This window comes from Eptesicus fuscus, chromosome 25 (genome assembly GCF_027574615.1).
Source record: "Eptesicus fuscus isolate TK198812 chromosome 25, DD_ASM_mEF_20220401, whole genome shotgun sequence".
NCBI classification, from domain to species: Eukaryota; Metazoa; Chordata; class Mammalia; order Chiroptera; family Vespertilionidae; genus Eptesicus; species Eptesicus fuscus.
This window is the reverse complement of record NC_072497.1, coordinates 2012501-2030602: the sequence shown is the minus strand read 5'-3', so window position 1 is coordinate 2030602 and position 18102 is coordinate 2012501. Positions and strand designations below refer to the sequence as shown.

General features: G+C 58.7%; 1 protein-coding gene across 1 annotated transcript; it reads left to right on the top strand.

Moving 5' to 3' along the window:
- Positions 1-10250: 10250 nt before the first annotated feature.
- Positions 10251-12938, top strand: MEX3B (mex-3 RNA binding family member B). The gene is made up of 2 exons (XM_008161674.3): positions 10251-10506; positions 11446-12938. The coding sequence occupies exons 1-2, from the start codon at positions 10251-10253 to the stop codon at positions 12930-12932; spliced, it is 1743 nt and encodes a 580-aa protein (XP_008159896.3). The 3' UTR covers positions 12933-12938.
- The last annotated feature ends 5164 nt before the right edge of the window (positions 12939-18102 follow it).

The window sequence follows — 18102 nt, the reverse complement described above, 5'->3', positions numbered from 1 at the left end:
CAAATCTGGGATCTTTTAGTTCACAGGCTGACGCTCTATCCACTGAGCCACACCGGCTAAGGCAGCATCATCACCCACGTTCAGGGGCCTTATTGTGCGATGGCCCCACGACTCTTAAACGCAGTCGGCCGGCTCCACAGACACACACGGGCTCCTTCACTCAGGCTCCCGGGAGCGTGGTCTGCCGTCCCCCGAACCCAGGCTGACCATCCGCTGTTGAAGGCAAGCATGTCAAACTCGCGGCCCGCGGGCCACAGGCAGCCCACAAGGAGTGTTTTTGTGGCCCGGCCAGTACAGTGGTACGTGAGAAACATTTTAATAAAAATTTCGTGACTTGATTTTTACAATACCCTGTTACACATAATCATCCTATATAATAAAAGGCTAATATGCAAATCGACTGAACAGAGGATCGACCAGTCGCTGTGACTCACACTGACCACCAGGGGGCAGACACTTGATGCAGAAGCTGCCCCCTGGTGGTCAGTGTGCTCCCACAGGGGGAGCGCGGCTCAGCCAGAAGCCGGGCTCACTGCGGGCCTAAGCTGGCAGTCGGACATCCCCTGAGGCTCCCTGACTGCAAGAGGGTGCAGGTTGGACTGAGGGACACCCCCCTCCTGTGCACCAATTTTGTGCACCGGGCTTCTAGTATTTAAAAAAAAAAAAGGAGAAGTGGATGATGACGTTTTGGGGAGGAAATTGCCTCCGATGCCCCTGCAGGGCGGGCAGAGGATGGGGCAGGGCCGCCCTAACCTCGGGAGGTTCAGCTGGGAGCAGCAGCCGGGCCGCGGGCGGGCGGGTGGCCAGGGCGGCCCAGCAGCGGTCGGGGCAGACGCTCTGGCTTGGCTCCTGGGCTTGTCTGTGACTAGCAGAGCGTTCAGCCATTTCCTCTCCTTCCCATCAAAACGCAGGCCAGCGGCTGGGTAATTAGAAGCTTCGCCTTTTGCCTCGGCCGGATCACAGGACGGCCCTGGGTCAGCCAGCGCGCCCCCCCCTCCCCGCCCCCCCCCCTCGCCGCCCCTTCTTAGCGCGGCTCACTCCTGGGCCGGCGTCCCGGGGCCTCAGATGCTACGTATTTGTCTCTGCTCCGCTACCACATGCGGTGGGATTTGTGCAGCTACCCACGAAGGCCTCACATGATTTCCCTTTCCTTTCTTTTTTTAATCCTCACCCGAGGATATTTTTTTCCATTGACTTAAAAAAAAATTTTTTTTTCTGCCCTGCCTGGTTTGGCTCAGTGGATAGAGCGTCGGCCTGCGGACTGAAGGATCCCGGGTTCGATTCCGGTCAAGGGCATGGACCTCGGTTGCGGGCACATCCCCAGTGGGGGGCGTGCAGGAGGCAGCTGATCCATGTTTCTCTCTCATCGATGTTTCTAACTCTCTATCCCTCTCTCTTCCTCTCTGTAAAAAATCAATAAAATGTATTTAAAAAAACCTTTTTTATTGATTTCAGAGAGGAAGGGAGAGGGAGAGAGAGAGAAAGAGAAACATCAATGATGAGAGAGAATCATGGATCGGCTCCCTCCTGCACGCCCCGCACTGAGGATCAAGCCCACAACCCTGACCGGGAATCGAACCTGGGACCCTTCAGTCCGCAGGCCGACGCTCTATCCACTGAGCCACACCAGCCATGCCGGTCTCACATCATTTTCTTTAAGTTTCCACCGTGAGGCTGGGAGGACATCAGCCCTTCCTGCCAACACGGCCGAGATGGCGCCTGACCAGCCAGCTAGGAGGCGCGGACACGCCTGGCGGCCAGGGGCTGGGGCAGCTTGTAGCTTCCGCAAGGGCAGTAGTCAGGGGGCAGCGCCTGGGAAATGGTCATATCACCAGAGGCCTAGCGGGTGGAGGCCTTTCCCAAGCAGCCTCGGGCAGCCCTCCTGTGGGTACGTCTCACCCCCTGCCTCACGTTTTGGCTGGAACTGAGGGCACAGGCCTGGGTTGCAGGCTCCAGCCCCAGCGTGGGGCGTGCAGGAGGCAGCCGATCCGTGATTCTCTCTCATCATGGATGTTTCTCTCTCTCCCTCTCCCTTGCTCTCTGAAATCAATAAAAATATACACGGAGTGGCCAGATGATGATGATCTCTGAACGCATAATACTCTGGCCACTCAGTGTCTATCCTATATAATAAAAGGCTAATATGCAAATTGTCCCCTCGACCGGGAGTTCGACCAGCAGGCAGGCTGGCCAACCGCCCATGTCCCCTCCCCCTGGCCAGGCTGGCCGGACCCCACCCATGCACGAATTCATGCACCGGACCTCTAATATATATATACACTGAGTGACCAGATTATTATGCGTTCAGAGATCATCATAATCTGGCCACTCAGTGTATATTTTTTTAAAAAAAGGAGACGAAAGGGATTCAACCAGCAAGACCTGTGACCCAAATGCAGGCTCTTTCTGGGGCTGGTAAGACCCACCTGGGTTCCCTGCTGGGCTCCCAGGGCCACAAACACCCGCTTTCCCAGCATCCTCCGGCTCGCCCCACCCCTGCCCTCGCCCACCTCCCCTCACCCTGAGGGCTCATCTCCATCCGCATCCCCCCCCCCCCGGCCTCCCGCCTCCTCCTGGCCTCTCACCCCCTGCACGCTGGACGCTCTAAGGCCTTCTTCCCTGAACCCTTTGCCACCCCTCGCGCAGCCACCGAAGAAATCGCACAGCACAGCCCTGGCTGGTGGGCTCAGTGGTTAGAGCGTTGGCCTGCAGACTGAAGAAGGGTCACAGGTTTTTGATTTTTCTTTTTATTGATTTTAGAGAGGAAGGGAGAGAGAGAGAGAGAGAAACATCCATGATGAGAGGGACGAATCGATCGGCTGCCTCCTGCACGCCCCCCACTGGGGATCGAGCCCGAAACCCAGGCATGTGCCCTTGACCGGAATCGAACCCGGGACCCTTCAGTCCGCAGGCCGACGCTCTATCCACTGAGCCACACCGGCCAGCGCTAGGGCCCCAGGTTTGATTCCCGGTCAAGGGCACAGACCTCGGTTGTAGATTCTCCTGCTGCGGGAGGGGCAGGTGCGGGAGGCAGCCAATCGATGTCTCTCTCTCTCAATATTGATGTTTCTCTCTCTCTCCCCTCCTCCTCCCGCTCTTCCACTGGCTCTAGAAATCAATGGGAAAAGATCCTCAGGTGAAGATTTAAAAAAAAAAACACAAAAAAAAACCCCACAAAATGTCACAACACAGAGGCACCCGTGTCCCCCCAGACACCTCGCCCTGAGATCCTGACCTGGGCCTCTCCTCTGGCCCAGGAGGGAGAGGCGGGCGGGGGGAGATGTTACTTCTTATGTATTTATTTTTTTAAATATGTTTTTTATTGATTTGAGAGAGGAAGGGAGGGGGGAGAGAGAGAGAAACATCAGTGATGAGAGAGAATCATTGATCAGCTGCCTCTCCCCCCCCCCCCCTCCCCACTGGGGATGAAGCCTACAGCCCTAACCAAGACTCGATCTGTGACCTCCTGGTTCATAGGTCAACACTCAACCACTGAGCCGAAACCGGTTTGGCTCAGTGGATAGAGCGTCGGCCTGCAGACTGGAAGATCCCAGGTTCGATTCCGGTCAAGGGCATGTGCCTTGGTTGCGGGCACATCCCCAGTGGGGGGTGTGCAGGAGGCAGCTGGTCGATGTTTCTCCCTCATCGACGTTTCTAGCTCTCTATCCCTCTCCCTTCCTCTCTGTAAAAATCAATAAAATATATTTTAAAAAAATTAAAAATAAAATTAATTTAAAAAAAAAAACACTCAACCACTGAGCCACGCCGGCCGGGGCGGTTGGAGACCTTAAACAGCGTGGCTCTGGGCTGCCTCCCTGCTCTCCCCTCCTCACCCCCGCCCCCAACGCAAGCAGGTCAGCGGCTCCGTGATTTCTGTTTGCAAATGTCAGCCAAGAAGCAGGAGAGCGGGCGTTTTCCAGGGGCGCTAACGAGTGAGGGGGCGCTCCTTGCCCACGGGAGAGGACCGAGGACCGTCAGCAGCAGGTGAGGGAGCGGCCACACTGCACCCCCTTCTCCTGGCGCCCTGGGGCCGGCCTGGCCTCAGCACAGCTGTCCCGGGGCAGGAGCCAGGGAGCGCTGCGGGCCTCCTGGGTGCAGGTGCACGTGTGTGCATGCCTGCCAGCACACGGAGGTCTCTTCGCCTCTCGGTCCCCTCAGTTCTCTGTGTTTTGTTTGTTAGTGTTTTTTATTTAAATACTAGAGGCCCGGTGCATGAAATTCGTGCATGGAGAGGGGTCCTGCAGCCCAGCCTGCACCCTCTCTAGTCCAGGACCCCTCGGGGGATCGGGCCTAAACCGGCAGTCGGACATCCCTCTCGCAATCCTGGACCGCTGGCTCCTAACCGCTCACCTGCCTGCCTGCCTGATCGCCCCTAACCACCTCTACCTACCTGCCTGATTGCCCTAACCCCTCTGCCTGCCTGCTTGATTGCCCCTAACTGCTCCCCTGCCGGCCTGATCACACCTAACTGCTCCCCTGCCGGCCTGATCGCCCCCTAACTGCTCCCCTGCCAGCCTGATCACCCCTAGCCACCTCGGCCTTGGCCTCTGCCACCAAGGCTTTGTCTAGAAGGACGTCCGAATGACATCCGGAAGGTTGCTCGGTCTAAGTAGCATATTACGCTTTTATTAGTATAGATTTTTATTGATATCAGAGAGGAAGGGAAAGGGAGAGAGATAGAAACATCCATGATGAGAGAGAATCACAGATCAGCTGCCTCCTGCACCCCCCCCCCCCCCCCCCCGCCGCCAGGATGGAGCCCCACAACCAGGGCATGTGTTCTGATCAGGAATCGAACCGTGACCTCCTGGTTCATAGGTCGACGCTCCACCCCTGAGCCACGCCGGCCGGGTCCTTTTCGTTGTGTTGACAACTGTCTGCCACACTCGGGGGCGAGGGGTGACCCGCGTTGAGCTGACCCGGCTCGCCACCGCTGAGCTCGGCTGGATTTTCAATGACATCCGACACATGAAGGGAAAAAATGCATAACCCTAAACCGCCCTATTTTTATGAGCGGCTGTGTGTATTTATACGACGGCCTCCTGTTTCAATGTTCCCGTTTGGGCGACGGTTTCTTTTAAAAGTACTATTTTTTCCCCTTTTTATAGAAACAGCTGACTTTGAGTTTGTGGTTGATATTTTTTCTTTCTTTCTTTCTCTTGAAAAGAAGAGGCTGCGTTTGAACTTTAGAACTGAAAGATATCTGGCCCAGAGCAACCACATGGACAAGATTTTAAGAAATCTTACGGGGGCCGGGCTGGCGTGGCTCCGGGGTGGAGCGTCGACCTAGGAACCAGGAGGTCAGGGTTCGATTCCCGCTCAGGGCACAGGCCCGGGTTGCGGGCTCGATCCCCAGTGTGGGGCGTGCAGGAGGCAGCTGATCCATGATTCCCTCTCATCATGGATGTTTCTCTCTCTCTCTCTCTCCCTCTCCCTTCCCCTTTGAAATCAATAAAAACCCTATGTAATAAAAGCCTAATATGCTACGTGTCCGACTGTTCGCTTGACCATATGACCAGTCGCTATGATGCACACTGACCAGCAGGGGGCAGATTCTCTGACCGGTAGGTTAGCTTGTTGCTGGGGTCCGGCTTATTGGGACTGGGTGAGACGGGCCAGACATGCCCTGGAGCCCTCCCCAGCCCCCTCTCCCAATCTGGGACCCCTCAGGGGATGTCAGAGAGCCAGCTTCAGCCTGATCCCCACTGGCCAGGCTGAGGGACCCCACCGGTGCACGAATCCATGCACCGGGCCTCTAGTATCTATATCTATATCTATATCTATATCTATATCTATCTATATATCTATGTATTTTTTAAAATATATTTTTATTGATTTCAGAGAGGAAGGAAGAGGGAGAGATAGAGAAGCATAAATGATGAGAGAGAATCATTGATCGGCTGCCTCCTGCACGCCCCCCACTGGGGATCGAGCCCGCAACCCGGGCATGTGCCCTTGACCAGAATCGAAACCTGGGACCCTTCAGTCCACAGGCCAACGCTCTATCCACCGAGCCAAACTGGCTAGGGCTCTAGTGTATATTTTTTAAAAAAAGAAAGAAAAGGAAATTCTAGATCTCCCCCCACCCCCCGCCCGGCAAGAAATGGAACAGAGGGGTTGTCGTCTGAGTGGCTCACAGCTCATCGCCGCCATCACTGCGGCCTGCGGTCCTGACCACAGACACGTGACCAGGGACTCCGATGAGGATGCTGGGCTGAGTCAGGTCTTCTGCTTGCCCGGGGGCCTGGCGGTACCGAGGGCAGAGCCCCCGGAGATGCCCCCTCCCCTCGCTGCCTGCCCTGCCCATGCCCCTGCCGGAGGCCAGGGCTCCTGGGCTGACTCCATGGAATCCGCCTCCTGGGGGGGGGGGGGGGGCGGGGAGGACTGGGCAGGGAGAGGGGAGGAGGGAGAGAGGGCTCACAGCAGGGGGTGCCGTGTCAGCCCACAGGTCACAGAGCCGCTTGGCCTGTGTCTGCCGGAGGGTCCCTCTGGAGAGAGGGTGAATTCAGGATTTAAAATATATATATATATTTGTATTGATTTCAGAGAGGAAGGGAGAGGGAGAGAGAGAGAAACATCCATGATGAGAGAGAATCATGGATCAGCTGCCTCCTGCACGCCCCTCACTGGGGATCGAGCCCGCAACCCGGGCATGTGCCCTGACCGGGAATCGAACCCTGACCTCCTGGTTCCCAGGTGGATGCTCAACCCCTGAGCCATGCCAGCCGGGCTTTGCCTTCTCTTACTTTATGATAACTGAGGTTCTCAATGAGCAGACGACACTCTGTCAGCTTCTCTCGTGCTAATAAAAAAATAATAATAATACGGCCATATCGGGGATGTCCTTGGGGAACGGGTCCTGTGTCAGGAAAAGTAGTGAAACTCTGGGGTCTTAAAGGAGCCTCGGAAAGTCTACCCAGAATTCTGCTCTGGGGTTTAAAAACAGCACCGGGCCCTGGCTGGTGCGGCTCAGTGGATAGAGCGTCGGCCTGCGGACCGAAGGGACCCGGGTTCCGTTCTGGTCAGGGGCACATGCCCGGGTTTGGGGCTCCATCCCCAGTAGGGGGCGTGCAGGAGGCAGCTGATCCGTGATTCTCTCTCATCGTTGATCTTTCTCTCTCTCTCCCTTCCTCTCTGAAATTAATAAAAACATATTTTTAAAAAATTCCTAGAAACCGAGCAGAGAGAAGGTAGCTTGTTAGGTTGGCAAGATGCAAATGCTGAGGCCTTGGGGCGGGCCGGGGGGGGGGGGGTGTCTTTCCTGTCCGCTTCGATGCTTCCAGGCCCTGTCGGAGCGGAGTGGACGGGGGGAGGGGCTCAGAGCGGAGCCTCCCCCTGGCCTTCCCCAGCCGGGACCCCTTACTGGGGGGCCCCCAACCCCACAAGAAGCAAGAACCCTCGAGGGCACTCCCTCCTCACTCTCAAATTAAGTCCATCAACCAGGTCAAAAAAATACAAAGATTCACTGGCCGGAGTGGCTCCGTGGTTGAGCATCGACCTATGAACCAGGCGGTCAGGGTTCGATTCCCGGTCAGGGAACATGCCGGGGTTGCGGGCTCCATCCCCAGTGTGGGGCGTGCAGGAGGCAGCCCGATCAATGATTCTCTCTCATCATGGATGTTTCTCTCTCTCTCTCTCTCTCCTTTCTGAAATAATAAAAATTATATTAAAAAATACTAAGCCCTAGCTGGTTTGGCTCAGTGGATAGAGCTTCAGCCTGCGGACTGAAGGGTCCCGGGTTCGATTCCCGGTCAGGGCACATGCCCGGTTTCCGGGGCTCCATCCCCACCCAGTGTGGGGCGTGCAGGGGGCAGCCGATCCGTGATTCTCTCTCATCATGGATGTTTCTATCTCTCCCTCCCCCTCCCTTCCTCTCTGAAATAATAAAAAAATATATTAAAAAATACTAAAATCTGGAGATCTGGGTGGTGGCTCCCCCGGAGAACTCGCCCCCCTCCCCCGTCCCCTCTCCCCATCAAACATCCCCTTTGAAGTTAAAAAACGCCAGTCTCCTGCAGTAAACTCTCGTGCTAATTAAAAAAAAATATATATACACGTATGGCCACATCGGGTGACATACACTCCCCAGGAAATAGCGCCGTCAGTGGCTGGGAGCCGCACGTCCCTAGGGACTCAGTCAGCACCTCTCCCCGGAGACAGCGCCAGGTGAGCGGGCGAGGAAGGCCCCACCTTCGTCTCCTCCGAAGGAAAGGCGTTGGCTGATGCGTCCGCGGGGGGAGGACGGAGGACGCAGCGCGCTGCCATCTGCTGCCACTCGCCTTTCTCAGCCCGCCAGGCCCCATCGCCCCCGGTGGCGCTCGCTCCCGGGTCCAGGGGCGCACTGGGGGAACGCCTGCCTTCGAGCCCTGTGGTCACCCCGCGGCACCACGCGGTCTCCCGTCCCCCCCCCTCCCCCCGCAGTGACGGCCACATGGCCTCATTGTCTGCGGGAGGCGCCTGGCAAACCGGGCACAGGGGGCGCAGCCAGCCCGGCAGAACAAAGGAGCGGGGCGCGCGCGCGGGCATCTCCAAGGCCGGCGCGGAAGGAGACCGAGCGGAGAGGGGACCCAGCCCCGCAGCGCCCCAGCCCCGGGCCCGCCCCTCAAAGCCTCCTTTCTTCTCGCTGCCTCCAGGACCTCCGGGAGGGGGCGCCGCTAGCGGTCCCCGTTCCGCGTGTCCCGTCGCACCCTCTCCCCGCCGCCCCCACCCGAGAAGCGCACAAAGAGCGGGGCTCCGCGAGCGCACGCCTCCCCTCGGGGCGGGGCGGAGGGCGGAGCTGTGCGCTCCTCCGCGCACGCCTTAAAGGACCCGCGGCTCCTCGTGACCACTGCGCAGGCCCGACCGCGGGGCGGGGAGGGATGGGGCGCGCACCCCGCGTCCCCCCCCTCCCGCTCCCGCTGGCGCTGTGGCCCGCGTTCCCGTGAGGACAGCTCCCCTGCGCGGCTCAGGGCACGCGGGGTCCGGGCTGGCGCGCGGGGCTGGTGCGGGACCCGGGCACAGTGCCTTCCAGAGGTGGCCGGCCAGGCCCCACGATGCAGCCCGATTCTGCCTTTCGGATCCACAGTTTCGGGACTATTGGGGGGCCTAGCGCTGGCCGAGGGGACCGAGCCGCGGGCGCGCGCGCGCGGGTGGTGATGCGGCCGGGCGGATGCCTTTTGTGTCGCGTGCGCCTTCGCGCAGGTGGACAGCCGGCGCCCGTGCGCACCGGGACCTCGAGTCCTGCCCTGCGCGCCCCCCACCCCACCCCCCCGCATCCCTCCGGGCTCGGACCTCCGTTTTCATCACACCACAGGCCCCGCGGGCACTTGCACCTCCGGTTCCGGGGCTGGGTTATTGCTGGGCGCTAACGGGACTTTGGAAGGACCCGCGCTCCCAGCCGGGCCCGTCATCAGAGGGGGACGCGCGATCTTTTCTCGCTCGGGCGACAGGGGGGGGGGGGGGACCTGGGGACAGGGGCTGTCCTCGCGCTGGAAGGTCCAGGCGAGTGTCCCGAGCCTGCCGGGTCCCGCATTAGACAACAAAGAGAGGCGTTAGCGGCGGCGGGGGCGGGGCGGCCGGGAGGCGGGGGAGGGGGGGGGGGGGAGGAGGAGGCCGGGCTGCGGCGCGCAGGGGTTGGGGGCGCTCGCGCTCCGCCGGCCCAGCCCGCGGCTCCGCCCGCCCCCTGCCCGGCGCGCGCCAATCGCCTCCCGCAGCGATAGTGTCAGCGGCATCGGAGTGTCAGCGCCCGCCGGTGACGTGCGCCTCCCTCGTTCCCCTCCGGAGCCGTCTGGCTGCAGAGGCTCAGTCTAGAGGCGGGGAGCGGAGAAGGAAAAAGCGCTGAGTGAGGGCGGGCGGGCGGGAGGGAGTGGAGGAGCCGGGGAGGGGCCCCTGAAAGGACGCCGCCGTCGCTCGCTCGCCCGCCTGCTCCCTCGCTCGCTCGCTCGCTCCTCTCTCGGCGTTGTGGCCGGCCAGCCGGGCACTTGGGGGGCGCGCGCGGCCGCCACTCGAGCTCTGCTCTTCGCCCCCCACCCCCCCCCCGCCCCGCCCGCCAGCCAGCAGCCCTGGGGTGGGGACCCAGGCGGGGGCTCCCGCAGCCGCCACCGGACGCGCAGCGCACGGAGCGACCCACTCCTTCCGGCGCCGAGCAGGGAGCCGCGGAGCCCGCTGCAGCCGGCCGGCCTCCCCAGCCCTGACCGCCCGCTTCCCGGCCGCCTTTGTGGACGCAGCTTCGGAGCCGAGGCCGGCGGGGGCGCGGCGCGCACGGCCCAGCCATGCCCAGCTCGCTGTTTGCAGACCTGGAGCGCAACGGCGGCGGCGGCGGCGGCGGCGGGGGCGGCGGCGGCGGGGAGACCCTGGATGACCAGCGAGCCCTGCAGCTCGCGCTGGACCAGCTGTCCCTCCTGGGGCTGGACAGCGACGAGGGCGCCTCTCTGTACGACAGCGAGCCGCGCAAGAAGAGCGTGAACATGACCGAGTGCGTGCCGGTGCCCAGCTCGGAGCACGTCGCCGAGATCGTAGGGAGGCAAGGTGGGTCCGGCAGGGGATGGGGAGCTTGGAGAGGGGCGCGGGGATGGGGGTGGTGGTGGTGGGGAGCGGGTCTCCGGCCACCGCCCCGCGGGGAAGGCGCGGGAGGGGGACCCGGGACTCGCGGAGCAGCCGGGGAGCCTCGGGGAGGGAGGGAGGGAGAGCCGCGCAGAGGGCCGGCGCCCCAGACAAAGAAAGTGCGGGCAGGCTGCCTCGCAGACCCACGCCGCGGCCACGGCGGGATACCCTTGCTATTGCTAAAACCACCGCCTTCTCCCCGGGCGCCCCCCCCCCACCCAGCCGACCCCGGGGAATGCAATTTAAATCGGAGATGCTTGGGGGGAGGGGGCCTTTGCAAGTCCATGGGGAGGGGGGAGGAGGAGGAGTGAGAGCATGGGATGGAGGAGGATTCTGGATTTCTGCAGAGCGCATAATGGAGCCCAGATGAGGAACAATGGGTCCCGGGACTGGCCCCCCCCTCCCGCTTTCTGAGCGGCTCCCCCAGCGCTGGGGGGCCCCGGGCCCCGGCTGTCTCCCTACAAAGCCCTCCGCCGCGTCTTCAGGGCGCACGGCGCGCCCCGCAGGGTCCCGGTGCAGGCGTCTCCCCGGCTGACTTTGCTGGGATTCGGGGCTTGGGCTACGGACATCTGCAGTCGCCGGGGGAAGGGCTGGGCCGCCGAGGGCGATTCCTCGAGCGCTTCGCCGGTGGGAGGAGGGCGGGGAGGGGGGGGGGAGACCCGCTTTCCCGGCGCGCGGGGTCCGGGCGGGAGCCGCCTCCTTTTGTACCGCCGGAGGGTCCTGCCGCCGTTGCGCCGTCCCGGGCACGGACTGTGCCGAGTCCCCTGGCTCATCCCGGGGGTAATGGGCGTGTCTGTCTGTCTGTCTCCCACTCCCTTCCCCCCCCCTGGCACCCCGGCTCCCCCCTCCCCCGCCCCCCGCCAGGTTGTAAAATCAAGGCGCTGCGGGCGAAGACCAACACTTACATCAAGACCCCGGTGCGCGGGGAGGAGCCGGTCTTCGTGGTGACGGGGAGGAAGGAGGACGTGGCCATGGCCCGGAGGGAGATCATCTCGGCGGCCGAGCACTTCTCCATGATCCGCGCCTCCAGGAACAAGAACTCGGCGCTCAACGGCGGCGGCGGCGGCGGCGCCGTGCCGGGCCCGCCCAACCTGCCGGGCCAGACCACCATCCAGGTGCGGGTGCCCTACCGCGTGGTGGGGCTGGTGGTGGGGCCCAAGGGGGCCACGATCAAGCGCATCCAGCAGCAGACGCACACCTACATCGTGACGCCCAGCCGCGACAAGGAGCCCGTGTTCGAGGTGACGGGGATGCCCGAGAACGTGGACCGGGCGCGCGAGGAGATCGAGGCGCACATCGCCCTGCGCACCGGCGGCATCATCGAGCTCACGGACGACAACGACTTCCACGCCAACGGCACCGACGTGGGCTTCGACCTGCATCACGGGTCCGGCGGGTCCGGCCCGGGGAGCCTGTGGAGCAAGCCCACCCCGAGCATCACGCCCACCCCGGGCCGCAAGCCCTTCGCCAGTTACCGCAACGACAGCTCCAGCTCCCTCGGCAGCGCCTCCACGGACTCTTACTTCGGCGGGGGGACCGGCGGCGGCGGCGGCGGCGGGGGCAGCGCGGCCGCCACCCCGCGCCTGGCCGACTACAGCCCCCCCAGCCCCGCCCTCAGCTTCGCGCACAACGGGAACAACAACAGCAACGGCAACGGGTACGCCTACGCCGCCGGGGAGGCCCCCGCGCCTTCCCCCGACGGCTGCGCCGAGCTGCCGCCCGCCTTCGACCCGGCGCCCGCGCCCCCGCCCGGGGCGCCCCTGCTCTGGGCGCAGTTCGAGCGCTCGCCCGGAGGGGGGCCCGCGGCGGCGCCCGCGGCCTCCTCCTGCTCCTCCTCCGCGTCTTCCTCCGCCTCGTCTTCCTCCGTGGTCTTCCCGGGGGGCGGCACCGGCGCGCCCGCCAACGCCAACCTGGGGCTGTTGGTGCAGCGCCGGCTGCACCCGGGCGCCGGCTGCCCGCGCCTGTCGCCGCCCCTGCACGTGGCCCCCGGGGCGGGCGAGCACCACCTGGCCCGCCGGGTGCGCAGCGACCCGGGCGGAGGGGGCCTGGCTTACGCGGCCTATGCCAACGGGCTGGGGGCGCAGCTGCCGGGCCTGCCGCCGTCCGACACGTCGGGCTCCTCCTCGTCCTCCAGCTCCTCCTCCAGCTCCTCCTCCTCGTCGTCGGGGCTGCGGCGCAAGGGCAGCCGCGACTGCTCCGTGTGCTTCGAGAGCGAGGTCATCGCGGCGCTCGTGCCCTGCGGCCACAACCTCTTCTGCATGGAGTGTGCCAACCGCATCTGCGAGAAGAGCCAGCCCGAGTGCCCGGTGTGCCACGCCGCGGTCACCCAGGCCATCCGCATCTTCTCCTGAGGGGCCGCGCGCGCGCGCACCGGAGCGCCCGCGCCCGGGGAGGGGGACCCAGGTCTCCATCTCCATCCATCCTCGTCCCCAGCGCGCGCGCCTGACCCTCGTGGTGCCCGACCTTCCTCCCCGCCCCGCTCACCGCTCGGAGATCAGAGGAGGAGCCCGGGAAGTGGAATGATCCGCGCAGTTTTTACAATTTTCCTTTTTTTTTTTTTTTTTTAAATTTTTTCCCAACAAAGGAACTTGCCAGGATTTCTGTCTGCGAGAATCCTGCGGCCCCGGGGACACCTCCGAACCACCCACCCGAAATGCATGCTCTATACATAATAGGAACGGCGACCTGTTCTGTAGGGATAGTTTTTACACTGTACTTAATAGCAAGCTTCCAGAAGAAGACCCCCCCCCCCCCCCCCCCCCCCGTCCCCCCAACGAGTTTCTCCATTTTCTTCAAGTAGGAAAACCATGGACCGTGATTAGGATGAAGATGCTGATAATAATAGCGCAATGGGCTGTGTGGCCTGTCTTTGGTGTGTCCCCCCTTTCCCCGCCCCCCCCCACCTTCGTCTGTGGCTGGGTCCCTACCATGCTTGTTCTAGAACACCGTGGATCCTTCCCGAATGTTCTGGAACACCGTGGATCCTTCCCGAATGTTCTAGAACACCGTAGGTCCTTCCCGAATGTTCTGGGAGAGCCAGGCATTCCGGAGACACCGGGATACTGCAGCTTTATTGAAAAGTTAGAGAAACTGTAACATATCTCTTATATATTAAAAAGAAAAGAAAAAAAGGAGAAAAAAAAAACGTTTAAAAGTTTTAAAAGAGAAATCGCATTACTACAGATTGAAGTATTTTATTCTTTTTTGACTTGAAAAATTATATTTCATATTGCAAAGATGTTTACAAGTATTTTAATTTAAGTTCAGTGAACTTTTTTGTAGCTGGGTTAAAAATCTTTTTTATTTTTAGTATGGCCTCATTGGCGAAGAACAAACACTGTATTCTTTTAATAATCACGCAGTTGTGACGGGATTACAAAACCATAAAAAAAAAACAAAAACAAACATGTAATGTTTTTTGAACAGTATTCTGTTGGGATGGAGAATTTTTTATAGGTTCCGACAAATCTTCGAGCTCCACTTCACCCAGCATTTTTCTATTCAGTGATAGAAAACATATTTTATTCTATATTATTACAAAAAAAAACACACAACAAAACAAAACACGGAGACGTATGAACACATCAAGAGGGACTGGCTGTCCAAGCTTTCTAACCACATTTGTATACGTAGAATACAGTGCGAGTTACGGAAATTCTGTTACACCACTATAGTTTTAGTATTTCTATTTTAATACATTTGTTTACCACTTTATGTATATGTAGGTGACGTTACTTGAGCTTAAATGTACTTTACTGAGCAAAGTTTAAAAAAAAAAGTATATTTTATTTTATGATAAAGGGCCTTTAACCTCATGGTCAAATACTAATATTATATTTGCTGAGAACAAGATTTGAAATTGTATCAAGAGTTTTATTTTTCTGACATTTAAAAGTTCTACATAATAAAGGTAAAACTTAAGTCATGGTGCTACTTCATTTTTTAAGTATTTCTATATAAATAAAAATATGGAAGAAAATCTGGATTGTGTGGTGACTTTGATTTTTTGTTTTTGTTTTTTTTAAAGCCTTTTGAGGGACCTTGTGTGAGGAGTCATTCTTATTTGACAGGTTGAAATCTCTTAACTTCCAGGTGTATTATGTCAGTAATTTTATTAAGTGAATGGACTGTTTTTAAAAAAAGGCCACCCTAACCGGTGTGGCTCAGTGGATAGAGCGTCGGCCTGCGGACTCAAGGGTCCCGGGTTCGATTCCGGTCAAGGGCATGTGCCTTGGTTGCGGGCACATCCCCAGTGGGGGGCGTGCAGGAGGCAGCTGATCAATGTTTCTCTCTCATCGATGTTTCTAACTCTCAATCCCTCTCCCTTCCTCTCTGCAAAAAATCAATAAAATATATTTAAAAAAAAGAAAAAAGGAGGCCAGAGTTGCATTTGGTTGGATGTATAGGCCATGGTAGGAGTATTTTGTTGTTGTTAATCCTCCCCCGAGGATATGTTTCCATTGATTTTTAGAGAGAGTGGAAGGAGAGAGGGAGAGACGGAGAGAAACATTGATGTGAGAGAAACAACATCGATGGGTTACCTTTTGCTCGAGCCCAGACCAGGGCCCGGGGCCGGGGAGGAGCCTGCCACGGAGGTACGTGCCCTTGACCGGAATCGAACCCAGGACCCTTCGGTCCACAGGCCGGCGCTCTAACCACTGAGCCAAGCTGTTAGGGTGGTAACAATATTTTTAAAAATTTACATTTCTATTGAGTCAGGGCTTACCGCGCCATGAGTCAGAGTGGGCACAGAGCTCAGGGCCCATGATCCTTATCGGGTCCAAGGAAAAATGTTTATAACTTTTTTAATTCAAAGAAAAAAGAATTTCAAAAGGAAATTAAAACATTCAAAGGCAATGCTTTTATTGTCAGGCCTACACAAACCTATTAAAATTTGCCTAAACTATTAAAAGAAAATCCTAAAAGTATTTAACATTATATCAGCCCTAACCGGTGTGGCTCAGTGGATAGAGCGTCGGCCTGCAGACTGAAGGGTCCCGGGTTCGATTCCTGGTCAAGGGCATGTACCTTGGTTGCGGGCACATCCCCGGTAGGGGGTGTGCAGGAGGCAGCTGATCGATGTTTCTCTCTCATCGATGTTTCTAACTCTTCTCTCCCTCTCCCTTCTCTCTGTAAAAAATCAAAATATATTAAAAAATAGTCATATCAGGAATAAATTTTAATATTTTTTAAAATATATTTTTATTGATGTCAGAGAGAGAGAGAGAGAGAGAAACATCAATGATGAGAGAGAATCATGGATCGGCTGCCTCCTGCACGCCCCACACTGGGGATCGAGCCCGCAACCCGGGCATGTGCCCTAACTAGGAATCGAACCCGGGACCTTTCAGTCTGCAGGCCAACGCTCTACCCACTGAGCCACACCGGCCAGGGCTAAATTTTAATATTATTATGGCCCGGCCGGCATGGCTCCGTGCTTTCGTGGCGACCTATGAACCAGGAGGTCGCGGTTCGATTCCCGGTCGGGTCACATGCCCGGGTTTCGGGCTCCGTCCTCAGTGTGGGGCGTGCAGGAGGCAGCCGGTCCGTGATCCTCTCATCACGCCTATCTCTCCCTCTCCCTTCCCCTCTCAAACCAATAACAAAAGATGTTTTTAAAAAGCGGTTATGGAGGGAAGGAGCCTAGAAAAGCAGAGAGGGCCTGGGATCCGGGCACGTCAGAGCCCTGCCCAGCCGGCCCGGGCCCCTCAGAGCGAAGGCCTGTCCATCGGAGCTGTTTGCTGGGCGTTTGATGAGGGGTCACCGCCCCGGGGAAGGGCTGCGGGCTGGCGGCTCTGGGGGCGGACGTGGCGGGATGTGAGCGCCCTCTTAACAGGCTCCCTCAGGTGGGGCTGGCTCATCGGTGTTGACAGGGGCTGGTGTTAACTGTTCGTTGTTGTTGGAGAGGAGTTTGTGTTTGCCTGTGCTGGTCGCACCTGCTCCCAGGCCTGGGGCGCTGGGGGGCGGGGCGGGGGGGCGGCCGCTGTCTCTGGGCCTGCTTAGGAATGACCAGACCAAGAAATGGCCAGCGAGGGGCGAGCTTTTATTTCTATTTATTTCTTTATTTTTTTGTTAACTCTCACCCCAAGATATTTTTCCATTGGTTTTTAAAATATATATATATATACGGAGTGACCAGATGAGGATGATCTCTGAACGCATAATCATCGGGCCACTCGGTGTATATCCTATAGAATAAAAGGCTAATATGCAAATTGTCCCCTCAACCAGGAGTTCGACCAGCAGGCAGGCCGGCCAACCGCCCATGTCCCCTCCCCCTGGCCAGGCTGGCCGGACCCCACCCCACCCATGCACGAATTCATGCACCGGGCCTCTATAATATAATATATATATATTATACACACACACACACTGAGTGGCCAGATTATTAGGCGTTTAGAGATCATCATCATCTGGCCACTTAGTGTATATTTTTATTGATTTCAGAGAGGAAGGGAGAGAGAGAGAGAGAGAAACATCCATGATGAGAGAGAGGGACTCATGCATCAGCTGCCTCCTGCACGTTGGACCGAGCCCGCAACCCAGCTACGTGCCCTTGACCAGAATTGAACCCGGGACCCTTCGGTCCTCAGGCTGACACTCTATCCACTGAGCCACACCAGCCAGGGCTTCCCACTGATTTTTTTATAGAGAGCGGAAGGGAGCGGGAGAGACAGAGAGACACAGCGATGTGAGAGACACGCCGATGGGCTGCCTCCTGCACGCACCCTGACCAGGGCCGGGCAACCTGCAACCGACGTGCCTGCCCTTGACCGGAATCGAACCCGGGACCCTTCCGGCCGCGGACCGACGCTCTGTCCACGGAGCCACGCCGGCCGGGGCTGGCAAGCTTTTATTTGAATCTGTGCTGGGGGTCGGGGAGTGTGACTGAGCAGGTGAGTCCAAGGCGTGGCCTGTGACACGTATCCGCGGCTCCCGCTAACCCCTCTGTGCTTTCATTCGTCCGGAGGTGTGGTCGCTGCCCCGGCCCGGACCCCCCGTTTTGTTTGGTTTACGGGGTGCGGGAAGGCAGGCGAAGGCGTCCAGCGTGGGGGGAGGCAGTGGCGTGGCCTCGCTCGGGAAGTTCCTGGCGTCGCCTTCAACTCTGGAACGTTCCCAGACCGCGTCTTCTCCCCCGAGGATGGAGGTGAGCGGAGGCCGGGCCAGGAGCCAGGTTCCGGGCCATGTCCCCCTTTGCTGGTAGCCGTTCCCCCAAATGCCTAGAGCAGAAGCAAGACTCTGTTTACATTTATTTTTTTAAAAAATATTTTATTGATTTTTTACAGAGAGGAAGGGAGAGGGAGAGAGGGTTAGAAACATCGATGAGAGAGAAACATCGATCAGCCGCCTCCTGCATACCCCCCACTGGGGATGTGCCCGCAACCAAGGTCCATGCCCTTGACCGGAATCGAACCCGGGACCCTTCAGTCCGCAGGCCGACGCTCTATCCACTGAGCCACACTGGTCAGGGCTACACTTCTTTTTTTAAATATATTTTTATTGATCTCAGAGAGGAAGGGA

Coding starts and splice junctions, on each gene's coding strand:
- MEX3B (XM_008161674.3), top strand. CDS start 10,251: ATGCCCAGCTCGCTGTTTGCAGACCTGGAGCGCAACGGCGGCGGCGGC. Junction 10,507..11,445: donor CGAGATCGTAGGGAGGCAAG/GTGGGTCCGGCA, acceptor GCCCCCCGCCAG/GTTGTAAAATCAAGGCGCTG.